We start from the raw sequence: 24,897 nt of genomic DNA, 5'->3' as shown, positions 1-24,897 counted from the left end.
TTGCTTATTTCATGTTTAGGACAATGAAAATACCACAGAGTCATGATGTTTGAACACTAATTGTTTACAGGGCATGCATGGGCTGGATGAGCAGTTGAAAATGAACGGGTAAAATGCTTAGGTTGCTGTGGTTGTAAATTTATCCATGTTATACTATTATAGTTTGAAAAGTCAGATAAAACAAAACTAGAATCCTCTCTTTGCGCAGTTAGATAACCTCTATTTGTTAGTGTCATTTTGACTTTAGTAGTTACTGGCTGATTTTTCATAGTTGTGCTTAGTTGTTCACTTGCAGATCTAATCTCATCTTTATGACTGGCTCAGCTCTATGTATCCTGCTTTATCTATTAGTTTTAATTTAAATAATACATATTGTGTATTCTTAAGATAGATTCTGCAGCATATCAATTAATGGCATATGGAATGCAACAAGGCCTTTTTATGCGTTAATTTCATAAAGTTACAGTTGGAATTAAGTAATTAAAAATAAGGATAAAAGAGAATTTGTAAAGATGCATGGATGTTTTTTAAGACATACATAACTGGTCAGTGCTTGAGACCACTGAACTGCCTTGAGTGGAAATTCCTTAAATTGCTGCAGTGGACTGACCACCACAGCACCCATTTTATAGATACTTTACTCAATAATCTTACGTGTATAAAAATAATAACACATAGTACACATTCTTGTACTTTATATATGCACAGAATGTGCAAATTAATTTAAAGGATTTCAGCATTGTAAAGATTTCACAACGTTTAATATTTTTCTTAAAATTGATTGCTAACGATTGAGGATTAAAAACAGCTGTTCAAGACAGCATACAAAAAAAAGTAATAATTTCTGGAACCACTGAAATCCTACTTAAGATTATACAGCACTTTAAAAAACTGTTATGCACCTGCTCTACAAAAGGTAAAATAGTGAGATGCCAGGAAGCCATCCAATCTTTTACAGGTTTGGAAAGCAGAGACTGGTACAAGAGAGAAACTAAAATATGCATAGTGAAGCACTGAACTGAAGTTCAAAAACAGTTCTTGGACACAGTTGAAGAGTAGTGAGATCTCAGAATAAGGTGAAAGGCTGGGAACCAGGTTTTACTTTGATTCCTGTTGTGTTATTAAGCAAATAATTAATATTATTTCTTTTGGTTTCTCTAATACTGTATCATTCGACCTCTTTTCCTGCACTGAGCATTGCCTTGTTACTATTTTACATATATCAACATAATTTAAAAACTAAAACACACACTGTTAAAATGAAAAATTAAAATAAAATATGAGACACAGAATTCTTGGTTTTGTGCCCACTAAAAGGATAAGTGGATTAATGTTTCTTAGATATCTTTAATTCTTGCTTTACCTAGCTTTTGAACACTGTTATTTAACCTTCACTAGTTTTCAACTATATGTTAAAATAAAGGAATAAACAACTTTATTTCATATGATTCTGGAACTGTCTTGGGATTAGGACACCCCTAAATTGGTCCTGTACCAATGGTACAAGGGGTGAACCTGGAAGTAGTAGCTTTCCATCATCTTTTTGGGCTTGCCATTGGAAATGTAATGAAGAGTACAGTACTGGTAGATTATTTATTTATTTATTTTGCATATCTGCTAGGTTGAAGAGAAAGCTGAAACTTGAGAAAAGCAGTCAGAGATCAAAGGTCAAGAGAGAAATCTTGAGGGACTTGGCAATGGAAGTCCAGGAACTTTGGGGGATTACAGATTTTTGCCTCATTTAATACCTGCCCCTATTTAAATTATTTGCACCTTTCTGCATAATCAGGTTTTGTCCACCTTTCCAAAATCCTTATCCTCCTTTTATATTACTTTTTGTTCCCTTTTTTTTTTTTCAATTCCCATGTTCGCCAACTCCTGCCTAGTGCTGCAAACAAAATGCTATAATTTGACAGTGCTTTTTTCCTCTTTTCAGAAACTATGCTATCATTATTGCTGTTGTTTCTAATGAATATTTGGTATAACATTGTGCAGGTCAACTTGTAAGCCAGAATCAAGTAAAAGGGAAAAAGATGAATGAAATACCAAACTGCTTGGAAGGGGCTGGTGTGGAACAAAGGGCTCTTTCTGTTTGCTGGCTGTGCAGCACAGTCTTGTGTTGAACCACCTGAGTTCCGTTTCTCCTGGCATTAATGCTTCCAAAGAGACATGCTTCAGTGAAAGTACTGAAACCTAAAACCATTGTATCTTGTTTTAAAACTATACCTAATGAATTATTAAGGGATAAAAAACTTTACCTATACAGATAACATCTAGCAAGGTATTTTTATATAATCCATGTGTTCTGCTGTGGATTTTTAAAAGCTATCTAGCAACTAAGAATTGCTGCAGATCAAATGTGCATTATGCAGCTGGATTCGCCAGTGCAAAAAAGGGCCTTGACTGTCCGCTAATGATGTTGAAAGATTTTTGTACTTTATTACTTCATTTATCAAAAGTATTAAAATTACTGAAAGTATTAATAGCTACTACAAATTAAGTTATAAATGAAATAAAATCGAAACACTACCAAAAAACTAGGCTCTGTCCAAAGGGACATGCTACTAGAGGACATTTCTACCACGGGACGAGACAGCAGGGTGAATCCTTTCTCTCCCTGCGTAACATGTTCATATTTTGTATCATTAACATTATTCACTTTTTCCCTTGTGAAGAGAGATGTCCTGTCCATTCAGAAAGGTATGAATGAGAGGACATAAAATAATTGGGTAGTAAATACCAGAGAATGGTACTTTAGAATAGTTTACAATTAGGCAATGAATGTTAATCTCTTGAATTCTGAGGGTAGGAAAGCAGAAACAGCTGCCTTTCCTTCCAGAGATACTGCTCTTACAAGATAATGTCATTTTAAAGAGACTGTGTTCTCTAGTTTAAGTTATTTTTCTATTGAATTGAATAGTTAGATTGAATTTTATCCATTAGGCAAATTCCTGATTTGAAGCCGAGTTTCCTCACATAGGCCATGACTGTAGTGGAACCACCCTGAAGGGGATTTGGGATAGAAGATACCTAACAGTCTGTTGGCTCTAAGGTCCTCTGGAAAATCTGATAAGATTTCAGGGAACTAGGCTTTCTAAGTATGAAAATTCACTTTTTTTTCTTTATTGAACACTGAGATCGGTTCTGAATTTTCAGTTACCAGTGTCTGTATGCTGAATACTTATAAAGAGAAATAGGTGGGAAGAAATAGAGTCATCAATTAGAAGTTGCTATTAGTTCAAGGGAGGAATTTTTTAGGTACTAACCATTCAGAACAACCTTGCATTGCTCACATGCCTTGTTTTATTCATGTAGTCTGGGACAATAATTAGAATTTTAAAATTCAGTCCACTGAAGAAAAATGTGAAAAGAAGTGTAGTCGAGAAAAAAATAGGTCTTTCAAATGATGAAAAATAAAAGGTTTTTAAAAACTAGGAACATCTGAGTTAAAACCCTGCTGAGGTATCTCAAGGCTAGTGTATGCAGTTTATTCTCTGTGGTTCTGCATATCCTACCACTTTTATTACGTAACTAAAGCACACACCTGCTGTGACCCCAACAGTGACCTTCTGCATGATATGACAGGTAGTACTACAGTCTTGTGGTGGGTGCAAGTATGTTTTATAATGTGACAAATTTATATGTAACTATAAATTGGAAAAGGGACTATGAACCTTGAGAAAGAGGATGGAAGGGAGTGGGTCATCACTGCACTTCACACCGGTGCCACCTCCTTGCCCATGCCTGGGGTCTTCCAGAAAAAAGACAGTAGCTGTAGGCAAAAATAATTATGTTAGCTGGATCTGTCTGGGAATCTAAAGGTACCCACTTTAGAAAAGGAAGAATACTTTCCTTATAATTGAACAGCACCAGCACCACTCCTTCCTTTTCTTTGAGTGGCAAAAACTCTTTTCTAGTCTCAGTGCAGTTCACACACTAATAGCATTTTTAATCTTGTAAATCATGTGAGATTTTTCTTAAAATTCACATAAACAGATGTTTTAATACCTAATACAAGGTTATTTCAACTCAGAATTTACAGTGTTTATTCAGGTCCATTAGGACCAGGTGTTCAAAGACGGGCTTCCTCCAGAATGACATGCATGCCTCTTGTTTCAGCAAAATATACACTTGGAAGAGATGTCCATATTTGAGGTCTATATGTTTTTCTATTATATTTGTGGTAACATCTTGAAGTTACAGAATAAGCACATACTTTGTGTTCTGCTTTCCTGTTTTAATCAAGGAAGAAGAAGGATATTGTGATTAAAACACTGGACTGTAATTTTAGAGGTCTGGATTTAATTTCTGGCCGTGCTCCTGTCTCCATATGTGATTGCAGCAAGTTGTTTAACCTTTGTCTCTCCATTTCTTGTACATCAAATGGAGATGGGCAATCTTGGGAATTCTGTGCTTTCCACTATTTATGTGATCAGATCACTTCAAAACATTTAGGGTGCATTCTATGCCCCAAAAGCAAGGAATGTTACTCCTATTTTGCAAATGAGGAACCAAGGCACAGTTTATTTCAGGCTGGTCTACATTAAACAGCATGTGTTTCCCTTGGCAGATTTCCTGGCTTCCTGACAATCCAATTTGGGGATCTGGCTGGAACATGCTGCAGTTCCTTTCTAGCCCCAGTGTGTCAGTTTCCTTTTTAATTTCAAGGTTGGAGGGGAGGCTATATTTCACCCTGGTGTGGTGTTAGGACTCTTATCAGGGAATTTTGATCCACTGTCTCAGATCTGCTACTTGGCCCATCAGTTTAAATGTTCTTTGAGCCAATTTGTGCAGACTGAGACAGGAAATTTGTAGAGGAAGGAGAGAACTGAACTCAAGGCTTCAGTGAACCAGACATCACACTTCTTTTTCATGCTGTTTTTCTCTCTTGTCTATTTTAGAATGTAAGTTTTTTTGGCATACTGTTTGATTTTTACTTTAGCTATGTAGTATCCTAGTAAGGCTCAAAATGTCTCACAAATAAATGCATAACTGAAAATTTGGTCTGTCCAGAGCTGTAGCATACACTCAAAAGAAGTGTAGTCTGCTGTCTTATAATGGAAAGTGAGAAACTTTTATTCTAATCTTACATTTGTGGCTTTGAAATATAGAATATATATATATTTATTCTCATTAAAAACCTAGAGTATGTGTAATTCAAGGCAAGATTAAAGAGCAGTAGAAGTACTGGTTTGGGTTGCTTTGTACTACACCAGATCCTGGCTTCTTCCCAAACTATGTTATTTTTTCAGCTTTAATTTTCCATTTAAATATTTTTCTAATCTTTAGTAAATAAATAATGAAGGACCTATGCATTTTATTATTTAGTGATAGAAGTATAAATTCAATATGTACTTACAAAATTGACTGATTTAAACACCACGTGTGTATTTAACGTGCTTGGCACTGTGGAGTAGAAGCAGGCATCTATGGGCTAGGAAGCCTACTTTCTACTCTCCAGAGCAATGGTTAGTTTTTTTGCAGCCAAGAAGCTCTCTTATCAGTCAGGCTGTAAGGTGTGACTCTGAGAAGTGCATGTACAGCCAAGAGCCAAAACCTGTGTCTCTATATCTGCAACTTGTTATTTGAAGAAACTGTTTGTAAGTGGTAGCCTTTTCCTTTCCTTTTAAAGGAAACAAAGAATAAGGGAAAGAAGCTGACAGGGAACACTGAAAAAAGGTTAATATTTTGTTTCAATTGTTATGCCCACTAACCTGAATTATTCAGAACCACACCCCCCAAACAAAGGGATGCCAAGGATATGCAAAGATGATTAAAATTAGAGCTCTGTGTTACTATATAAATCAAATGCCCCTGAGCCCTTACGGTGTAATACAGCTGCTTTGTACTGAACGAGCCTGGTTGCAAAGCCAAGAAAGCATCCTTATGGGACTTCTTTGCTTGGGACAAGACTTTCAAATAGCTTAGGAAGAGGCAATTAATTACACTTCTGTCTGCTTTTACTGTTAATCTAATATAGAGTTAAATCTGAGGAAGCACCTTGCCTCTTGTGAGTGGTACAGTCAAGATACTTTAAAATGGGTGGACCATGTAATGTAGCGCATTAATGTAGTGAATACCACTTTGCTGTTATATATGGGGCTCCAGCGCATAGTATACTAAAGCACAAGATTTTTTTTTCCTAAGAGATGTGCTTTCAAAAATTTAGAAGTTTAGCTTATAGGTACCCACCTACATAATTCAATGAAGCCGATGCCTTGTGTAAGGAGAATTTACCTGTAGAATGTGGACTGGGACAAACTCCTTTTTACTCTGTGGAGCAGTGGTCACGTTTCTTATAGCTAGGAGGCTATTTTATCAGTTGAGCTGTAAGGTGTGATTCTGAGATGTGCATGTACAGCCAAAAGCTGAATACAGCTCCAATTTTGTAAAAATGTGACCCCAACATGCACTCTTCCAACAAATTCAAGATTAGCAACAGGTGCTTAGGTTTGAGCAGCTCAGAGAAACAATTTATATTAAACTACCAAAGAACTTGCAAGCAAAATAAGACATTTGTTGATCCTTTTAAAGATATACGTAAATTGATATTCAAAGTAGTAATGGCCCTTAGGCTTTTGGCAAGAAGCTACTGCAGCTGTTGGACATCCCTGATATAACCAGGGATCTTTAGTTTGTTTTGATTTTACTTCCTCTCTCTTTCCCTCCCCTTCTCTCCTTCGTTCAGAAGCTTAAATGGCTTTCAAAGTATTTATTGTATGTCCTACAAAAGGACAGTTATATGTCCCTGGGACTTCCTGTCAGCATTTGATGCCACACTGAGTATAATTAGAGTTCCTTAGGATGCTGAATAGCTTCTAAGTGCATACATGGAAAGGGTGAATATTGTAGTTAGGCACAAAGGTAAAGGAACACTATTCTAATGAAAAGTAGGTAATTCAACAAAATGAGGTAATGTTGTAACACCATATCATAAATCATCCTTTCAATTTTTATGGCTTTATAGTCCTTTATATATGGCTTTATATATATTTTTTCTTTACTTTTGTATTATTTCATTCTCCGTTTCAGTCTGAAGGGGCCAAACTATAAATGCAATTAATTCACTATACTTAAAGGTGAAACAGATGGTACAAAGTGATAAAATTTAAACATTTCCCTTCAAAACTAAATAACATCAGGTGTGATAGAAAACCTTTCTTTTATCCCTTTTTCAAAGAAATAGGAAAAAAAGTAGTTAGTAAACCTACCCTTTTAAATGTATACTTCTTTTGTAGAAGAAAATATGAAGTATCTGTGGTAATATTACTCTAAAAATAAAATTGCAAGAAATACATCTTACCAACAGTCTCCTCAAAAAAGTCATTCATATTATTACATTTTTCATTTTGTTAAACCAGATAATAGTACAAAAGAGGAAAAGGATTGCTTTATGTGGGAGACAAACGATGTATAGCGTATCACAGGTTTTATACAGTAAATATAACTGTACATATAAATAAATAAATATATATAAATATTTATATATATATATATATATAAATATATGTATATTTATATATAAATATAAAGTACATAGCTGTACTTTATACAATTTTATATAAAAACAAACTTTGTTTTTAAACATATGTGCTCACACACACAGGCACACTTTTTTCCCCCTAAAAAGAGTTCAATTTGCAAACCAGAAAGCACATTTTCACCTCACCATGCTTTACTTCACATTGGGAAATCAGTCTCTTTAGTTCAATGTATATATACATTGGTGTATATATACACCAATATATATGGAATATAATATATATATGGAATAGGTGTGTCTCCACAGGCTGACCTGCATGCAAAAATCCTGGTATTTTCATCTGACAATTTTACAAAAAACTTTTTTTTTTCTTTCTGCCAACAAAGTAGTTTCAGATTACAAAGCAATGAGTGGACGGGCAAGGGAAATATGTATAATGTTAATTTAAAAATTTTCCCCCCAAACAAGAAAAGTCTGCCTCAGTAGGGAATGGTATAAGAAAATAGTTTCAAATGGGAACAAATCTATACTTTCAATAGGAAGAGTATAGACTGCTCTACTTTCTTCTGCAATAGATTACAGTTTATTACATGCTACCTAAAAACATATTCTTAATAGTTTCAAGACTAGGCAGTGAGTGATAGCTTGTAAACTTTCTGTCACTCAAACTGACAGATATACCAGTATTCACATGATCTTAGTTTTCAAGCGTTAGGAACTAAATGCTAATGTGCTAATCTTAGGAGATATATTTGATCTGCCAATTGCATTTTCTTCAAATTTGTTTTGATTAATGAAAAGTTTATTAACGTTAAGCCTGATTAAATTAATTTATGGAGCTGTGGTGCTGCTACAATTGCTACTCACATCCTATCAAGTTAATAATGTTTGTGTGGCATCTGAAAACAAATTGTAACTGGATTTTGAATGTGAACTATTTTGCTTTGCCTGAAATAAAAGACAGAGTCCATTATTACATTTTTGGAAAATTTTGATTAAAAAAAAAAAAAAAAAGACATTAATCCATGGTAAGGATTAATGAGGAGTGCAGTGTCTTTAGAAATGAGTTGTGAAAAGCATTCAGTAAAAGGTTTTAAGTTCAAAGGAAGAAAAGTAAGGGGAAATTATCATTGAGGATTGCATGAGAGCTGGGTGGATACACAGGCTTCCCAGCAGTTTCGTTTTTTTTGAGGTGCTGTGCGAAGGGTAGGCAAAATGCTGCTCATTTCTACCCTTTTCTAGTGGCTGGGGTAGAGGACCCTGTTTCTATTTTTCTTCTTGAGAACTCCAGAGGCTTTGATTGAAACTGGCATAGAATTTCCTGTGTAGAAAAAGATAATTTTCCTAATTTGGAAAACAAACAAACAAACAAACAAACACAATTCTATTATGTGGAATTATGATGACACACCAGAATTATCTCATGAGATCCGGATTCCTTAGCCAGATCTTGGTCCCACCCAGATCTTGATCACTGGAGCCAGCCAATGGATGGAAAGCTGTAATAATAGGCCGCTGTCTTCAAACTAGATCAGCCCAGAAGAGGAGATACTTATATGTTGACAGAAAGGAATGGCAAGGCACAAAAAATATTAGGTTTTACTCCAGGACTGTGGAAGACTGTAGGCACTTCTACTAGTAGTCCCTTTTCATACCCTCAGTCTGCCTCTACCTCCCATTTCCATATTCCTGGCTTCCTGGGCCCTCAGCAAACTTCTCATATTGTTGCCTCATTTAACCTTAAGTGCCAGCCCTGACATGGGTGCCAAACAATTTTATTTTCTCATGCAGATTGGCAAAGCATGCTGTAGATTGGGTATTTGGAGAATTTATCAGCTGAAGACTCATAGGCAGGGCTGAGCACATGAAGATGGAAATGACACAAAAAAATAGACAAATTTGGCTAGTGTTTCATTGGAACAGCAAAGGCAAGCCCCAGCAAGTCTCAGGTGTCTGCTTAATAGCACAGGAACAAAATGGCTGCTTTTTTCTTGAATTGGTTTTGGTTTGGTTTGTGGTTTTATTTATTTATTATTTTTTTTTTAAGAGAAAAATGGCAATTTTCTCAGGACTCATTTTCTGAAACACCTGGACCATGTCTGTTAAGGTTGGAAAAAAAAATAGCTTTGGTCTTGGGAAAATTTCAGCTCCAATATGTTCTGTGAAGTAAAGAGCAGCTATGAAAATAGCCTCTAGCACTGGGATGTGTTCTCAAAGTGTAACTTTCAGTAATGTTGCCTACAATATATAGTTCTTATTGCATCTATAAAAAAATAAAATAATAATAATCTAACAAGTATTTCATGTTAAGAATTTCATATTAATGCTTAGATGCTTTAAAGAGATCACTTACCTCATGCTGGGGTTTTCTGATAAGCAGAATAAACCATCCTTTTTTCCTAAGACTGGAAAAATTATTGTGAAACTGCTATTTCAATATTGTAGGTTATAAATAGTTATGTTTCTGTAGTTTTAATAAAAATGAACTGTGAAGGACTTTGAAGATGAACACTTCCATGTTCATATAATTATGTAATCTTGAATTTATAGCTGATGCTATGATAATTTCTGGCTGTTTTACAAAGTTCTCTGCTATCAGACATATAATCTCTGTGTTAGCTGAAATAGCAAAACCGCTTTTGTTATGTTTAAAAAAAAAAAAAAAAGGAAAGAAAAAAATTACACCCATATGGTTCCTTTCATTTTTGGATTTGCTCTGATATTTTTATAAAGGATCACTTTTTTAGGGATACAGTTCAATATTGAATTCTGAAATAATTTTTAAATAAAATATATTTAAAACCATTCTTAAAAAAAAAAAAAAAAAAGTTTGTACTTTTTAAATTAAAAAGCTAAAAAGGACTTTACAGAAAACTGTTATATCCCAACATTCAAGAAAAAAAAAAGTATTTCATTTGTTTGTTTTGTCCTTTTTGTTTTGTTTTGTTGTTTTTGTTTTGTTTAAAAATTTTAAAATATTTAAAATTATTCCATTGTCTTCCCTGTAGCCCCTTTCTCTTTGAGTTTGTATAACTACTGTTTTTGACTGTTCTATCTTAATCTAATTTACTCTCAAGACTTTCTATCACCTACCTGCCATTCTGGCTTGCATATATATTCTGTCAATGGATTTTAATAAAGTGAGCAATAATATAAAATTTCTATTTCTGTGCATAATCTGCCTTTATAAATCACACCACCTGAGTATATACTTGAAAAATGTAAGTTGATATTTTTTTTAAGGAATTTATTAGATCATGTCAATTCCTGTGTGCATTTGTGGGGTGGAGGCTGCACTAGGCATGCTTGGAGCCACATTACAAGATGCAGCTGCCCTTCCTTCACCATTCCATCCCCAGATCAGCTTGTTTGGTGAAGCTCAATGTCCCTCCCTTCCATGGTATTACAATGATCAAAGCTGCCCCTTGTCCATCTCCCCTTTATGGCCTTCCCTTCCCGCTGGGCAGCCAACATGCCATCTTAGCTCTGTTCTTTTAGGCATAGGCAAGCTGCCCAGGTCCGGCCCTCTGTCTCCTGCATTGGCCCCAAGGCAGTGGTGGCCGTGCTCTTTGGCTGCCTGCTACCAGTTTTACTGCTGCCTTTGTACGGTAGCAATTATAATTGCATTCTCAGCTGGTGGACTCTTCTGAGAACTTGTTGGAGCTAAGCTGTGTGTACTTGCTCAGGATGGCATGGAATGGGAAGGAAAGATAAAAGAGGAATTCTGTTTTCTGGCAGTTGGAGAAATAAAGAGTTGCTTGTTAGAGGCACTTTAAAAGGCTCATTGGTCCTACAGCTTTTTCGTGGGAGTGTCAATGGGAGACAATTTATTACACAGTCACAACACATCAGGAAAGATAACTTGCCTTAAAAAGAAAAAAGAAAAAAGGGGGTGGAGAAGGAATCATAGAATAGGAGACAGTCTCAGTGACTCAGTCTCAGTGATTTCTTTGGTGAGAAAGAAGTTGGAATGCTGCAAGGCCAGGTCCATGTTCCCATATGTTGAAATTAGCTTTCTGAAGCTTTTTCTTTTTTGAATTCTTCAGTAACCCTAATGGTAACAGATGTTTCTGATAAAAATATCTAATACTCGACAAAGCAGACTGGCAACCTTCCTTGGATTTCCAGCTGACTCATATGATTTCAAGATTTTATCCAAACACGTTAAGACCTATGAAAGCAATGGGAGAATTTACATAAATACCATGTCAGTAAATTGAAAGAGATTGGAGGAAAGTTTGCAGAGAGTATTAATATTAGTTTGTTTTTTTGAATTTACATGTGGTAGTCAGAGGTTTATGACTAATGTGTCCAGGGACAATCTTCTGTTCCTTGCAGAAATTTCAGGAGCAGGTGTCCTTGCTTAGCTTTGCTTGTTTCATCATCATAAGGACTATCTGCTTTGCAAACATCAAAATTCTTTATCTTCTGTCTCCTGACATGCAGTTGCACTGTATCTGAATGACTAAGCAGGTATTCTATAAGCTGGAGTTGTTACTACTTATTGAGTAACTCTGTGCTGCATCATGGGTAGAACAGCACAATAACTTGTATTTATTTAGGGCTACTTCAACTATTTCACCCAGGCTACTGTACTAAGAGCCATCTTCCCACTGTGTCTATACTTCTACATATGACTGTGGTTGAGAACAGCAATATTTTTTGGTATAACGAAACCTTTTCTAAACATGTAATGATAATTACATGAATGTCTGAGATACCGTCAAACCCCAGTAGTGCGTAGTATTATCTCACGAACACTGCCTCTGCTTCGTATGTTTGGTTCTTTCCTCCATCTTTGCTAGTGAGGACTGTGTATTTCTTGTTACAGGAGTGATGGAAGAGGATTCTGTGAAAGAAGGGAAGTAAATACAAATTTCCATGGATTTTAGCCACTTAAATGACTGAACACAGTAGCTCGTAGCAAGGATACAGCTCAGCCAAAAGTGCTGACACCCACTTAAGGCAATGCTTATAGAGCAAAACAATATAGTTTGTGATGCAATGCAAGCATAGGCTTAAATTGTGTTGATGTCCACCTGTTTTCTTGGGTTTAAATGTCTTTTAAGTAACTTGCACTAAAAACATCCTCCTTTCATGACAACATCCAAATATACATTTAAAACATTATCTGGACTGTTTAAATATGTAAGTTTAAAACAAATTATGAAGCAGACTTTGATATCTAAGTTCTGTGTTTAAAAACACTTTTTGTAAACACGAGTGGAAATAATTGCAGTAGGCTAAAAGTAAGGCTATTGTTTACAAGGTGCTGTTTGACAACTTATTTTTCTCTAGGTTATCACAAACACTAAGACTACTTGCAGCTGTGTTTTCACTAATGACATTTCAATGAATTGCTTTATCAATTACCTGACTTAAAATGGTGTCTTGAATATTATGATTAAAAATTAATCATTAAGTATAATCAGTGGAATAAATATCAATTATTAATTTCCAATTGGACATTGAATCTAAAGTTTCAGTTCACAGCATACTTTTCAGGAACTAGCAGATAAATACTCAAATCAAACTCAGCAAAAATGGTCTGTTCATTTAATGTTAATTTAATTAATTTTTTAGCCGTTCTGTCAAGCGTTACTTTTTTTTTACTCATTAAAAACACAAAAATAAGTGCTATTTGGTAATGTTTATGCAAATTGTACTGTAGATGTAGGGGAAATCTTACTTTGGGGGACTGCTTTTAAACTCAAGGAGCATCTGGTAGCAAAATTAATGGGCCGTATCCTTGGTGAGTGTAAATTGTCATAGGTCCATTGACTTCAACTCAGCTATGACTATATATACAAATTCCTGCACCTGTTAGTTTTTGACTTTTTTACACTAAACTTCTCTTCCTTTCTGATTCCATTTTAAAATTTCCCTTAGTGAAAAGTGCACAGAAAATTTTTTTATATCCATCTTGCATTTTAGTGAAGTCTCTCTGAGGTTTTAACCGCTTTCATGGGTATTTTCTGTTATCCCAAGAGAGCTGATCTTTAGATGATGATGAAGATGTGGAAACAAATGATTTTATGTGCCATAAAGGTGGGTCATCTGCAGATAAAGCTTTGGTCAGAGAATTAAGATGTTTATTCAGAGCATGGGGACAGGTAGAGAAGGAAGCATGTGCTGTTCTCCCATGGTGCTGGCCAAGGACATCTCCAACTAGGCAGGGTCCTACTACAAGTTGTCCCAACCATTGTTTAAACAAGAAATTGAATTTAAAGTATTCTGGTTTATTTGATATTTTCTCTGAAATTAAATATAGAAACCTGACCTGAAAGTACCAAGAGTTTTTCTACAGTAATAGTAATATAGGTTTACTGTATTTTTGACAAGAGGAAAAGTACATAGGACAAAGACATATGAAAACTTAATATGTTTCTCTTCTCTGTAGATCTTCTCTGTGACCTGTTTCGGGGAGAGTTATTGACTGTTAAGAGATGTGAATTCATTTTAGCCATTGAAAAGTGATTCCCTTGTGACCTGACACTATGGCATGATACTTGTCAAGAGTGGGGGGAACATATTACAAAGGTTGTAGTGCCAGATTATAACAGTTCCCAGTTTGAGGTGCAATGTAAACAAACCATGGTTATATACATATATAAAAGACAGAAATCAATGATGTTTTATTATAACAGTTTTATAACAGCTTTCCTACACCTTAGTGTGATTTGCCTCTCTTTCACTAAACATAACACTTTTATTCCTGTAATTCTTTGTATTTTATGTCCCTCTAAATAACTTCTAAGTTTATTATTTGAATATATATAAACAAACTGTTATCAAATTATAATTGTAAGTAACTTGTTAATTGTATTAAAAGTATAGATTTATATATATATATATACATTTAATGTAGTCAATGTGACGGTCTAAATTGAACCTTCAGGATTTTTATCTTGCTACTTGGTTCAAAACCATGAAATGAACTAGAGAAGCTGGTAATGTATCAAAACAAACAAACAAACAAACAAAAACAGCAAGAACAACAACAAAAAATATTTTCAACAGGTAAATTTTCAGTTTTTCATGTAGAATAATGAAACTTCAGAAGATCTGTCATATTCTTTTCTATGGAATCTCAAAACTCCTTCTTAGGAAACTACTTGAGTATTACTTAACAATTCTTTCCTATATAGTTGTAAAGCCCACGGTTTTAATTGCTTTTCTTAATTACTACTTTATTTATTGCAAGGTGTTTAGTTCCCCTTTCTCCAGCTTGCTCCAATGCTAAGACTGATTTCTAGTTACTCAATTTTTACTGTTAGTTATTAATTATTGTGGCTAACAAACATTATTACAGGGAATACTCAGGGCTTGCTTATGTTTTAAACTGAAACTATATCGTATGGGTGTTGGCCTCCCTCGTTTCCAATACCAGCGCTGAATTAATTACAGTGAAAAATTAAGTTACTTATTGGATTATAAAATGGCTTCTCAATGTGTAACTGCCAGTAACAAAAAAATCAAAGATTGTTTTTTTCTAATGACTTGTCATTCACTTGCTGAGTCAAAATTCCCATTTCCGGGTTTTCTGGAGGAATTGAATTCCTCTTTCCAACTGATGCATAGTGTTGCATCTGTTATCAGGAAAAATGTTTTAGCTTAAGTTTCTCTTTGTCTTTTCAAGTTAAGTTTGTGGGAGGCAACCAGAAAAAACGTATCTTACTGGCAAATAAATAGTACCTCTAGTACCTCTCAACTCTGCATTCAAAATTCATTTCATGAGCCCTTATGCTAAATTTGCTTTCAAGTGCTTTTACCATTTTCAAGTAAAGATAGTAGGTCAGCTCTCACTTCATTTTCAAAGAACCCAATGTATGCTGAAAGCTGTCACTAGACTTATATGCATCACAAGATTATCTTGGTATTGAGCACAGTTTCCACAATTGCCTTTTATTTACTGGGACTTTTTTGTTTCATATGCCCTCTGGCCTACTCGGCTGTGACAGTTGCATACAATAGATTGTGTTACATAGATCTCATATAGTGTATTATACCCAGATGTATTCTTTGAGCATTTCAGATTTTCCATTCAGAAAAGCCTCTTTGTTTCCTAGGTATTTTCTTTTGTAGCCTTTTGTTCAGTGTTCCTTGTGTGTCACCTCTGGAAATATAGTGATGGTTATTGTGCGGGGGTAGCAGTGCTCGGTGTATTTTTGCAGTGCTTGCAGAAGCCTTGGACTTGTCTCCATGTACTTCTGGAGGACAGCTTTACCTTACCGATATCTTGCATGACCTTGTGTACAGTTGTTTTCATATGGTAAATACTCGTAGCTAAAGAAAGCCATTATTTCTGAATAACATTTATTTCAAACTATCTAATAGAAAGCTACTGCTTTTTGCAGCCCATCCTCAGGGCCAGAGGCGTGTCTGAGCAGAAGGCACTGCATGTCCTGCATGAGAGTATCTATCTCATCTCCTAACAGCTCAAAGACAGCAGGCCTGGATTCAAACCATTGGTGGCATTTCTCTGTCTACAGACATTTCCAGCCATGTCTACAGACATTTCCAGCCATGTGTGCTTGCTTTTGTTCCCATTCAGGGACACCTAGGTCTTCCCACAGCTGCTTTACAGATTCACATATCCCAGGAAGTTACGTTTTCCATTGTTAGAAGGAGATTCAACAGGCGCTGAACCACTGAGCCTTTTATATCACTTGTTTAATTCTCCCTTTCATGCAGATTTCTTCTGCCCACAAACCTGAAGGCCAACTATGTTTAATTGGGTCATGCAGTGTGTGTGTGATGAGGAACTTGCAGATTTCCCAATGTTTTCAGACCTTGTGAGCATGGTGGATCTTACGTACACCTTATGTTGTGTATAAGACCAAAACACAGATGCTACTTTTAATTATGTGTTTTCCATACAGAAGGTTTTCCTCCTCTATCTGCATATTAGAAAAGCTAGTTCTCAACTTTTTTGTTTTTATGTTAAGATCACTTTCTGAGTCTGGAAAATTAATGGTATTCACCCTGAGAAACAAAAGTTGGTGTTTTAGAAAAAGGGACTGTTAGGCCATATTCCTTACAACATTGTTTTTAAACCTAAAGTCTGGTTTAAATCCACAATCTGACAAGCAGCTGTGAGGAGAGTTCTCTTAGTGGGAGAACTTACCTGATCTCACCTGCATTCCAACTGGGTTCTGTGAAAAACTTCTTACAAGTGACTTGTCCTTGAGGTAGTACTTTAGCAAAGGTGAAAAAGAAGGCCAAGATATAGGATGTTCCTGACTCTTTGATGTATAAAATAAATAAATAAAGTTATGTTAAAATGAAGAAAATTATTGGTGGGAAAAGGCATTGCTGTCTTGAAACATTCAGAAAGAAAAATGGCGAATAGTATCTATGGCTGTAATAATACCTAGTGAGCTTGTAAGATTTCTGCAGGTAGGACAAATTCAAATCTTCTGGATTCCTCTTGTGGAGTCAGATTTCTGCTTTTACCAGGGTTCTTGATCAGAGCAGACTTTACAGCTCAAGGAGCAGGAAATTGAAGAGTCAGTATTTCTGCCTATTTTCAGCAGCTTTTAACTCTTGCTCTAATCAGCAACTGACTTGCTGGCATATGGTTTAGGGCATGAATCAAAGAAGCACATGGTTCCAAAGCCTCCTGTTTGAACTGAGCGTGCTGCCTCTCCTGCACTATTTTATCAGATTTCCCCCACCTTGCTTTTTACTGCAAACACTTTGCCATGTGCTGAGTCTATATGTAGCAGAGGGAGGAAGGAGAAATCCATAAGGAGACTGTAAGTACCAGTAGTGCTGCCATTACTGCAGCTTTGTCAAAATCAAACATTTTGCTCAGAAGACTAACAATTTTCCCCCCTTGATCACTAGTAGTGGCCAAGCTGAGTTGTGTGACTTGACAAAGATATGTGTAGAGCAAGAGCTCTGCTTCAGTCAGAGTATCTGACATCAGGTTACTGTTTACTTTTGCTTGCATCCATGGTAATGGTCATATCCAGTTCAGTTTAATCAGCAGTTGACTACAACATGAGAGAGGGGAGCACATGTGTGTATATATAATATCTAAGCTGTATTTAGAAGTTCTTGACAGAAATAAATAAACTGAGCTAAGTAAGAGATCATACTGCTTTCTTTTGTCACCAAACCCCTGCTAGCTTTTATGGTTGGTTTTCTCTTTTTTTTTTTTTTTTTCCTTTTCTCTTTTTCCCTGTTCTGGCAAGAGAGACCTGCACTAAGAGTTGAAATGTGAGGTACAATTTCACTTAGATACATTACAGACTTTGTTCTGCAGGATAGGGCTATAGGGGTAAGAATTTAGTCTTGAGAAAGAGGTCAAATAGGGGTTTCATATTCATTCAGCTCCTTATGGGAATTGCCGACTTCCTACTGAGGTGGTCAAGGATCATAAAACAGGCACAGAGAAACTGCTTTGATATTTTTGTCCCTTCAGGCATGATGCAGTTTTTGCAAAATTAGAGGTTTTGTTATTAGTGCGAAAGAATTTCACTGCAACATTTAATTGATCCCAAAAGACTCCTCTTTTGCTTCATCCACCACAATAGAAAAATTACCTATCTTTCTGGAAGCAGAACTTGTTTCAGAATTTGCAGACAAAAAGTTGTTCTAAAAGTATATAACAATCATACTATGGTAGGAAATAAGGGCCAGATATAGACAACAACTGCATGAGACACTTCATATCATAAATCAGCATGTTTCATCTAGCAGCTGTGTGATGGGTCAGGTCCTGTTAAGTCATCATCTTTCCAGGAAGCAAGGGAGGATTGATGCTCAAGTAATGATTGATAGTTCCAGCTTTTGGCTACCCTGTGTGGACAGTCCTGACTACCCTCCCTCCCACTTCCAATGAGTTTATAACCTAAGGAATAGAGGTGACATTTCCCTGAAGAGATTTTTCAGGAAGAAGCAGCAGGGGAAAAAATAAAGGAACATTCTAAAATAGAATAGGATATCAAGAATAACAGGCTGCACTCAGCACTGTGTAGGTGCTGGGTGGTATGCTCATCATGGCTAGCTGTTGTCAGACTGCAGGTTTTAGTGCTGGTTTGGCCCAGATGGAGTTTTGTAGTTTTACACGTTTTCACTGACAACCTTGTCCTGCTTATGTGACATGCAAAAAAAGGAAGGATGAAGATATGTGTAGAAGAAATTGAAATATGTGTAGCCAAAACAGGTATCAACATCTGAAGGTAATAAATAGAGTATGAAATGCAGAAGAATATAGGAGTAATATTTCAAATATTGCTGGTATTGGAGGGGATGCCTCACACTTTTGACCTGACTGTTAGGAAAGATGACTAAGTTTTGGGGTATCCAAAGATTTCTCCAGAGTGATGTTTTTCCAGGTCACATTTTATGCTTTTTTTCAGTACATCATGAGTGACGTGCTATGAACCCATCAAGCTAGTGGATCCTGGCACAGAGACTGTGCTGTGCCAGAGGAAATGCATGGTATAGTGGAGATTCTCTCTGAGAGTGCCCTCACTAGGAAGCCCCTTTACAGGGCTCAGAGAGTTATCATCTACAGATCAGTATTATTTACTTGGGCTTTGAGGATGCTGTGTTGAATGACTGAGCCTTTAGGCCAGTCCTGTTATGTCAAAATATTTACAATGATGTCAGGGAGTTGAACTTGGCCCAAAAGCTCATTCAGTTGAAAAATGTATTAAACTATAGGTAGGAAAAAGAATTTGGTATTGACTCGGACCAGGCAGAGGAGGAAAGAGGTTAAAACCTTGATTACTTTTCACTCTGTTTACCTAACTAAGCATTCAAAACTATTTCTTATTTTAATTAAAGTTTGGCAAGGTGTCTTCTGCTGTTCACTATAGGAAATGAAGAAAGAGCAAGGGTGAGGTGGGAGAAGAGAACCAACTGTTTTTCTAATTGTACTGGATGCAGTTAGATGCCAAAACTGCATGTGGACATGTAACAAGATCTATGTTGCTGCCTCAGTCTAACAGCTTTTTAGTAAATTTATCTGTCAAACTTCATTACTATTAGAATATGATTTCAAAATTAATCTCAGGTTTTGTTTTCCTTATTTTTTTTTTTTCCCTAATAAGCTATTTACAGTGTGCCTCATTTGTTAATGTAATATTAATTTACTAGTGTAGAGAGAATTGAAGGAGAAAGCTTCATCTGAAGAACTGAACAATTTTAGATTTGCATTTTTGGGGGATTTTCTCCTTTTATAAGAATATGTTTTGTAAAAATTAATTGCGATATACAGTCCTAGACGTTGACTTATACCATCCTAACCTGTCTTTTGCAGAGAAGATTACCATGAAGATGGTTTCTGTCAGCCATACAGAGGCATTGCATGTGCACGAATCATTGGAAACAGGACCATATATGTGGACTCCCTCCAGATGCAAGGGGAAATTGAAAACCGAATTACTGGTAAGGTTATAGATCTCTGTAGCAGAACAGAAAACTATGGAAATATCCAATTCAGGTACAAGCAATGTTGTCATCCTTTTCAGTTTTTTAAGTCAATGACTAAGATATACTCTATTAAGACTCAAAGTAGGTAATCCATTCTTTCACTTGTGCATATAGCAGAATTTGAAGCAAGGAAGCAAGAATTTGAAGCAAGGAATTTCCTTGCCTTAAGTAAAATATCGGGACATTTTCTTTTAAACAACTTGTAGTTCCTTCTGGAACTTCTTGCATGCCAGATTCCAACACACAATTTTTTAAAAAGCAAATGCGTTCTCATGTAAAAATGAATAAATAAATAAGTTGTGCCTTAGTTTTCTTGAAATAAGTATAGTGGCTTTTCCCTTGAGTTTCCTCCCGTACTGCATAATCACAGAAGAGTCTGGATTTCACACTGATTTATATAAAGCAAGAGCTGACCTTCCTGTGCTCTGCCCCTGCTGATTCCTTCTCTGGTCATCATTTCAGAACACACTCATAAAATGTTTCCAAAATGTTAATGACTTTTAATGGGCTGTATATCAACACAGATTTTTCTTCACTGGACTTTCACTCATCAGAGTGATCATTGATGATAGCAGCTGCAATTCTGATGGACACAATCAGAGCAAGCAAATCAATCTGTGGAACAGAGCAAACCTTCTATTGTTATATATGGCCAATTAGCACAGTCCATCAGGAGCTTATTTGCATCTGGCCAGATACAGCTAACTAATTGAATCTGAAATTTAAACAGAACTAGTTGCCAAAAAAAATCTTGAGTTTACTTGTCATCTCTGTCCCCTTAAATATATTACTTTAAAGGCTCATTGTCAAGCCAGAAATCCAGGTCAGTTTTTTTATCTTCTTGACATTAGGATATGGTGATCAAATCTGGGATAACTGAAACCTCAGTTCCAATCTTTCCTTGTCCTTTTATGACTCATTTCCCTCCCTTCTTTCTCATGTACTCTGTTGGAATTGTGGCCTTTTTTACCATTCTATCACTAATAAATTCATAGTATTGATACCACATTTTTGCTATGACATCAAATCTGTCTTGACCAGATGCAGAAAATGGTTATTGATCAAGTCGTATTTGTTTCTGGAATATACAGCATGAACATTCATGATCTGGCTGGTGGTTCCCCAGTACCACCAATTATTGGTTAGCTTTTTGGAGGTCGTGGGCTGGGACACTGTAAAGGAGTTAGAGAGAATTTCTATTGTTAACTTTCTTTAGGCTGAAAACTCTGAACCACCGCATAGAACTGCCTAGTACCCAGCTAGGCTGTAATGATAAAGCATTAATAACTTAGCATTTTTAGGGTATATACATCTGAAGGACATACCAGAAGCCATGTGCAAGCTATATGACTTCATAGTCCTACAGAACTATAGGACTTCACAATACGCTTTGTTCTTGAGTCTTCTCAAAAATAAAACAAGTGTTGCGATACTGGGTGTTCCCTACCCAAATGCTGATATATTTTTGAAACTCCTCTACCTGGTTAGGTAAAATATCTGCTGTATAACTTCTCCTTAGATTTTGTTTACACTTTTGCCTGTGCTTTTTAAGTTTTTGGTGGAATCGCTTTGTACTCGGAACTGTACACCATTCAGTGGAGGTTGTGACTGGGTAACGGTGACACCTACCGTCCAACAGTACAACCACTTGAAAAGGTCACAGGCAACATCACTGCCCGTGTCAGGGGGGTTGGAACTAGATCTTTAAGGTCCCTTCCAACCTGAGCCATTCTATGACTCTATAATATCTACAGGGAATTTCCATTCTGGATTCAGAATGAAATCACTTATCTCTACTGCCTGTGGTGCTGCTTGGTCCTGGTCATGCAGTAATATGAGAAACAGAGCCTGGAAAAAAAAAAGGAGGACACTTAGGGGAAAAACTTGAAACATGACTTAGACCGGAAGGCCAACAATAAAGAGTGCATCGGCCTCACCCCTGAACCGTGGATATGTGTGATTAGCAATGTCTTTACTGTGCTGTTTAATATCTGTTTGACTGAAAAAATAAACCCCTCAGATGCTTTAATCTTTTCACATATTTCCCACATATTTCATTCAGATGTCCTCAACATGTTTCCCACATACTTTGTTCAGATGCTCTTCTTTCAGTCTTCAGTCTGGAAAGAGACAATCTGGAAAGAGACCTAGCAGTACAATAATAAATTCAGGGGTTTACCATAGTTTTGTAGGAGCAAGCAAACTTTGAGAAAGGAGCTTAGAAAAACATGAGTGGCTGATGGGGTTTCTGGGCCATTTCTGGCAGACTTGGAAAACCAAGGATCTTGGCAATGATATGCAGGGTTTGGATGGGGAAACACTTCATACTGCTGATGTTTTGCTCTCAGTACTGCTGCCCGCCCTTTGGCACATAGTAATCAGACTCTCCCTGTGTTTCTCTATCTGGATTTCTTGTTTCTGTGCTATGCTATCGCTACACACCCTTGCTTGCTTCCCATCAAAATAAGGCCACGATTATAAATTACACACCTTTCCCTCCTGGCAATCTAAATTCTGTAACACTTTCACGAAAATTATTATGGAATTTCAGATAGCCAACTGCTTCTGTCCTGCAAGTTGAATTTTTCCCTGTTAGTCTTAAGGACATGTACATCTCATAGCTGTTTTCTGAGACCTGATGTTGTGCTTGCATCCAGTATTGAAAGGTTACATTCCTGTATTAAAATCAACAAAGGTATAGGCTGCACAAAAGGCTGGAGCTGGGGCTGCTGCATGTGTGGTGTTTAGAAAGAGATAGGAGTTTCTCTCATAGCAGGTGGCAGCAGGAAGTAGATGGTAGGAAGGAGAGAGCTATACAAGAGGGAAAGAATTGATCCATAGATTAGAAAGACACTGTTGAATGACTTGGGCTACTCATTTCCTTTCTTTTTACAATGTTCATAGGTGGGATGTGCAGTCTAGCAAGCCTTACTCAAAACTGATGTTTTCCAGTGTGGGATTGAATGTTTCTATGTTTAAAGCTTGATTCATCCCAGATATATGATGCACAACATGTACACTTCACTTTTTTACTTCTCTCATTATTATTAATATTATTATTATTATGAGTAGTAGTAGTATAATTTATTTTATTTTATCATGCAAGAAAACTCCCAGATAAACATTAGTGTGTAGGTGGTGAGAGCTGAAGGAGAGGATCAAGTCATTAACCTCATCTCATCAATACTCATCTTAATGCTATCAGTATTCTGATATTGATTTATTTTTTCCCCAAACTGCTGCCAGTTAGGCTTCTCTTATAAATTAATAGCAATATCTCCCCAAATACGAATGGCATACTTCCTTTTGTCTGTCAAGACCTGAAAAACACTTGTCTTGCTTATTGATCAGAATGTCCATAGGAGAAAGAAGCTAAATGATCCTCATTCAAATTTTATCCAACTAGAAACTTTGGGAACTTTGGTCAGCATTCTGTCAGGTGAATCTTGCCTTGGATCTTTATCCTTTCAGGTTAGTCAAAGTTAGTCAAGTGCCAACAATTTACTCAGTTAGTTACATGGGTAACTTCCTAAGAACTGAGGTCCTACAAGCTAATTGCAGATGTCAGAGTATCCCTGGGATGCTGTTTTTTTTATTATTATTATTATTATTTTATTTTTTATTATTATTATTTTTTATTATTTATTTATTTATTTTTTCCTGCGTTTGTCACCTGTCCTTTGCTTTAGAGATAACCTCATTGCCCTACTGCTCAGTAGGCTTTCAGAGCCTCAACTAGAGGTGAAAGATGTAAAAAGTAAATGATGTAAAAATTGTTTTGAATGTGTATTATGAATTAATACTTAAACAGTGTTTTTATTCCTTCCTAGCTGCATTTACCATGATTGGCACTTCCACACATTTGTCTGATCAGTGCTCACAGTTCGCTATACCATCGTTCTGCCACTTTGTGTTTCCTCTGTGTGATGAGCGCTCTCGGACCCCAAAGCCACGGGAACTGTGCAGGGATGAATGTGAAGTTCTGGAGAATGATCTCTGTAGACAGGAGTACAACATTGCGAGGTCAAACCCCCTCATACTGATGCAGCTGCAGTTGCCTAAGTGTGAGGATCTCCCACGACCTGACACACTGGAAGCTGCCAACTGTATACGGATTGGGATCCCTGTGGAGAGACTCAGCAGATGTAAGTTAATATACTGCTTTTTGCAGTGTTAATACTGACCATAATCTTGCATTGTTGTAAGGGACAGTTAGGACGGTGAGGAAGCTTAAAGGACAGTGCTTAGTACTGGAAAGGCTTCTGTCAACTACCCTGGGCTACAAAACTGTGTTCACAGTTTTGTGAACCTGCCTCAGCTATGCTTGGGGCAGCAGTGCATTGCAGGCTTCCCTTCCCAGGTGCCTGTCTCCATCTCTGACTCCATTCTTACCTTTCTGGATGAGTCCTCCTGTACAGCTATTTGTGAGCTCTGTTTACATGTCAGTAAACCTTAAATATGCTGTGGAAGCTTCACTGGAAAAGTTTGCTAAGAAAGTTAATTTTCAATGTTCATTCTTTCTATATGGAAATCCACAACAGCACTAACTCTGTAAACTGAGTTTGGGGTGTAATTGTCTTTCTTTACCCACACAGGATGGGTGAAAATGTTAATCTCACTTCAGTGGATATACATTTGCAAACAGGAGTAGAAGGGTTGTTCAGTTGTCAGTTGTTATGTGCTGACAATTTCTCTGCCTACTAGATTTCCTAGCTATTAATCACCAACCTCCTACAAAGCTCAACAAGGAAGGTCCAAGAGACTAAACATGGTTTAAAGTTCAAAGACTGATAAAATCATTCTGAATATCCGTTCTCTGAAGCCAGAGTTAGGAGTAGGGGTAATGACATAAGAGTAGGCATGCAAGACTTGCTGTGTGCTGATAAAGCAATAACCCAGTGTAACTGGGAAGCAGAATTAACTGAGAAAGTGATGGTAGAGTGGATAAGCCAGGGAAAATATATCAA

General features: G+C 36.5%; 1 protein-coding gene across 1 annotated transcript in view; it reads left to right on the top strand.

Annotated features, from left to right (window-relative positions):
• The window catches only part of ROR2 (receptor tyrosine kinase like orphan receptor 2), a 151,175-nt gene that overhangs the window by 118,234 nt on the left and 8,044 nt on the right, over positions 1–24,897 (top strand). The window contains exons 5-6 of the mRNA XM_038170718.2: positions 19,758–19,885; positions 23,761–24,075. Coding sequence (XP_038026646.1) covers positions 19,758–19,885; positions 23,761–24,075 — 443 coding nt within the window. The remainder of the gene's footprint in view (positions 1–19,757; positions 19,886–23,760; positions 24,076–24,897) is intronic.

The sequence above is a fragment of the Anas platyrhynchos genome, chromosome Z (genome assembly GCF_047663525.1).
Source record: "Anas platyrhynchos isolate ZD024472 breed Pekin duck chromosome Z, IASCAAS_PekinDuck_T2T, whole genome shotgun sequence".
Lineage (NCBI taxonomy): Eukaryota > Metazoa > Chordata > Aves > Anseriformes > Anatidae > Anas > Anas platyrhynchos.
This window is presented reverse-complemented; position numbering and strand designations above follow the sequence as displayed.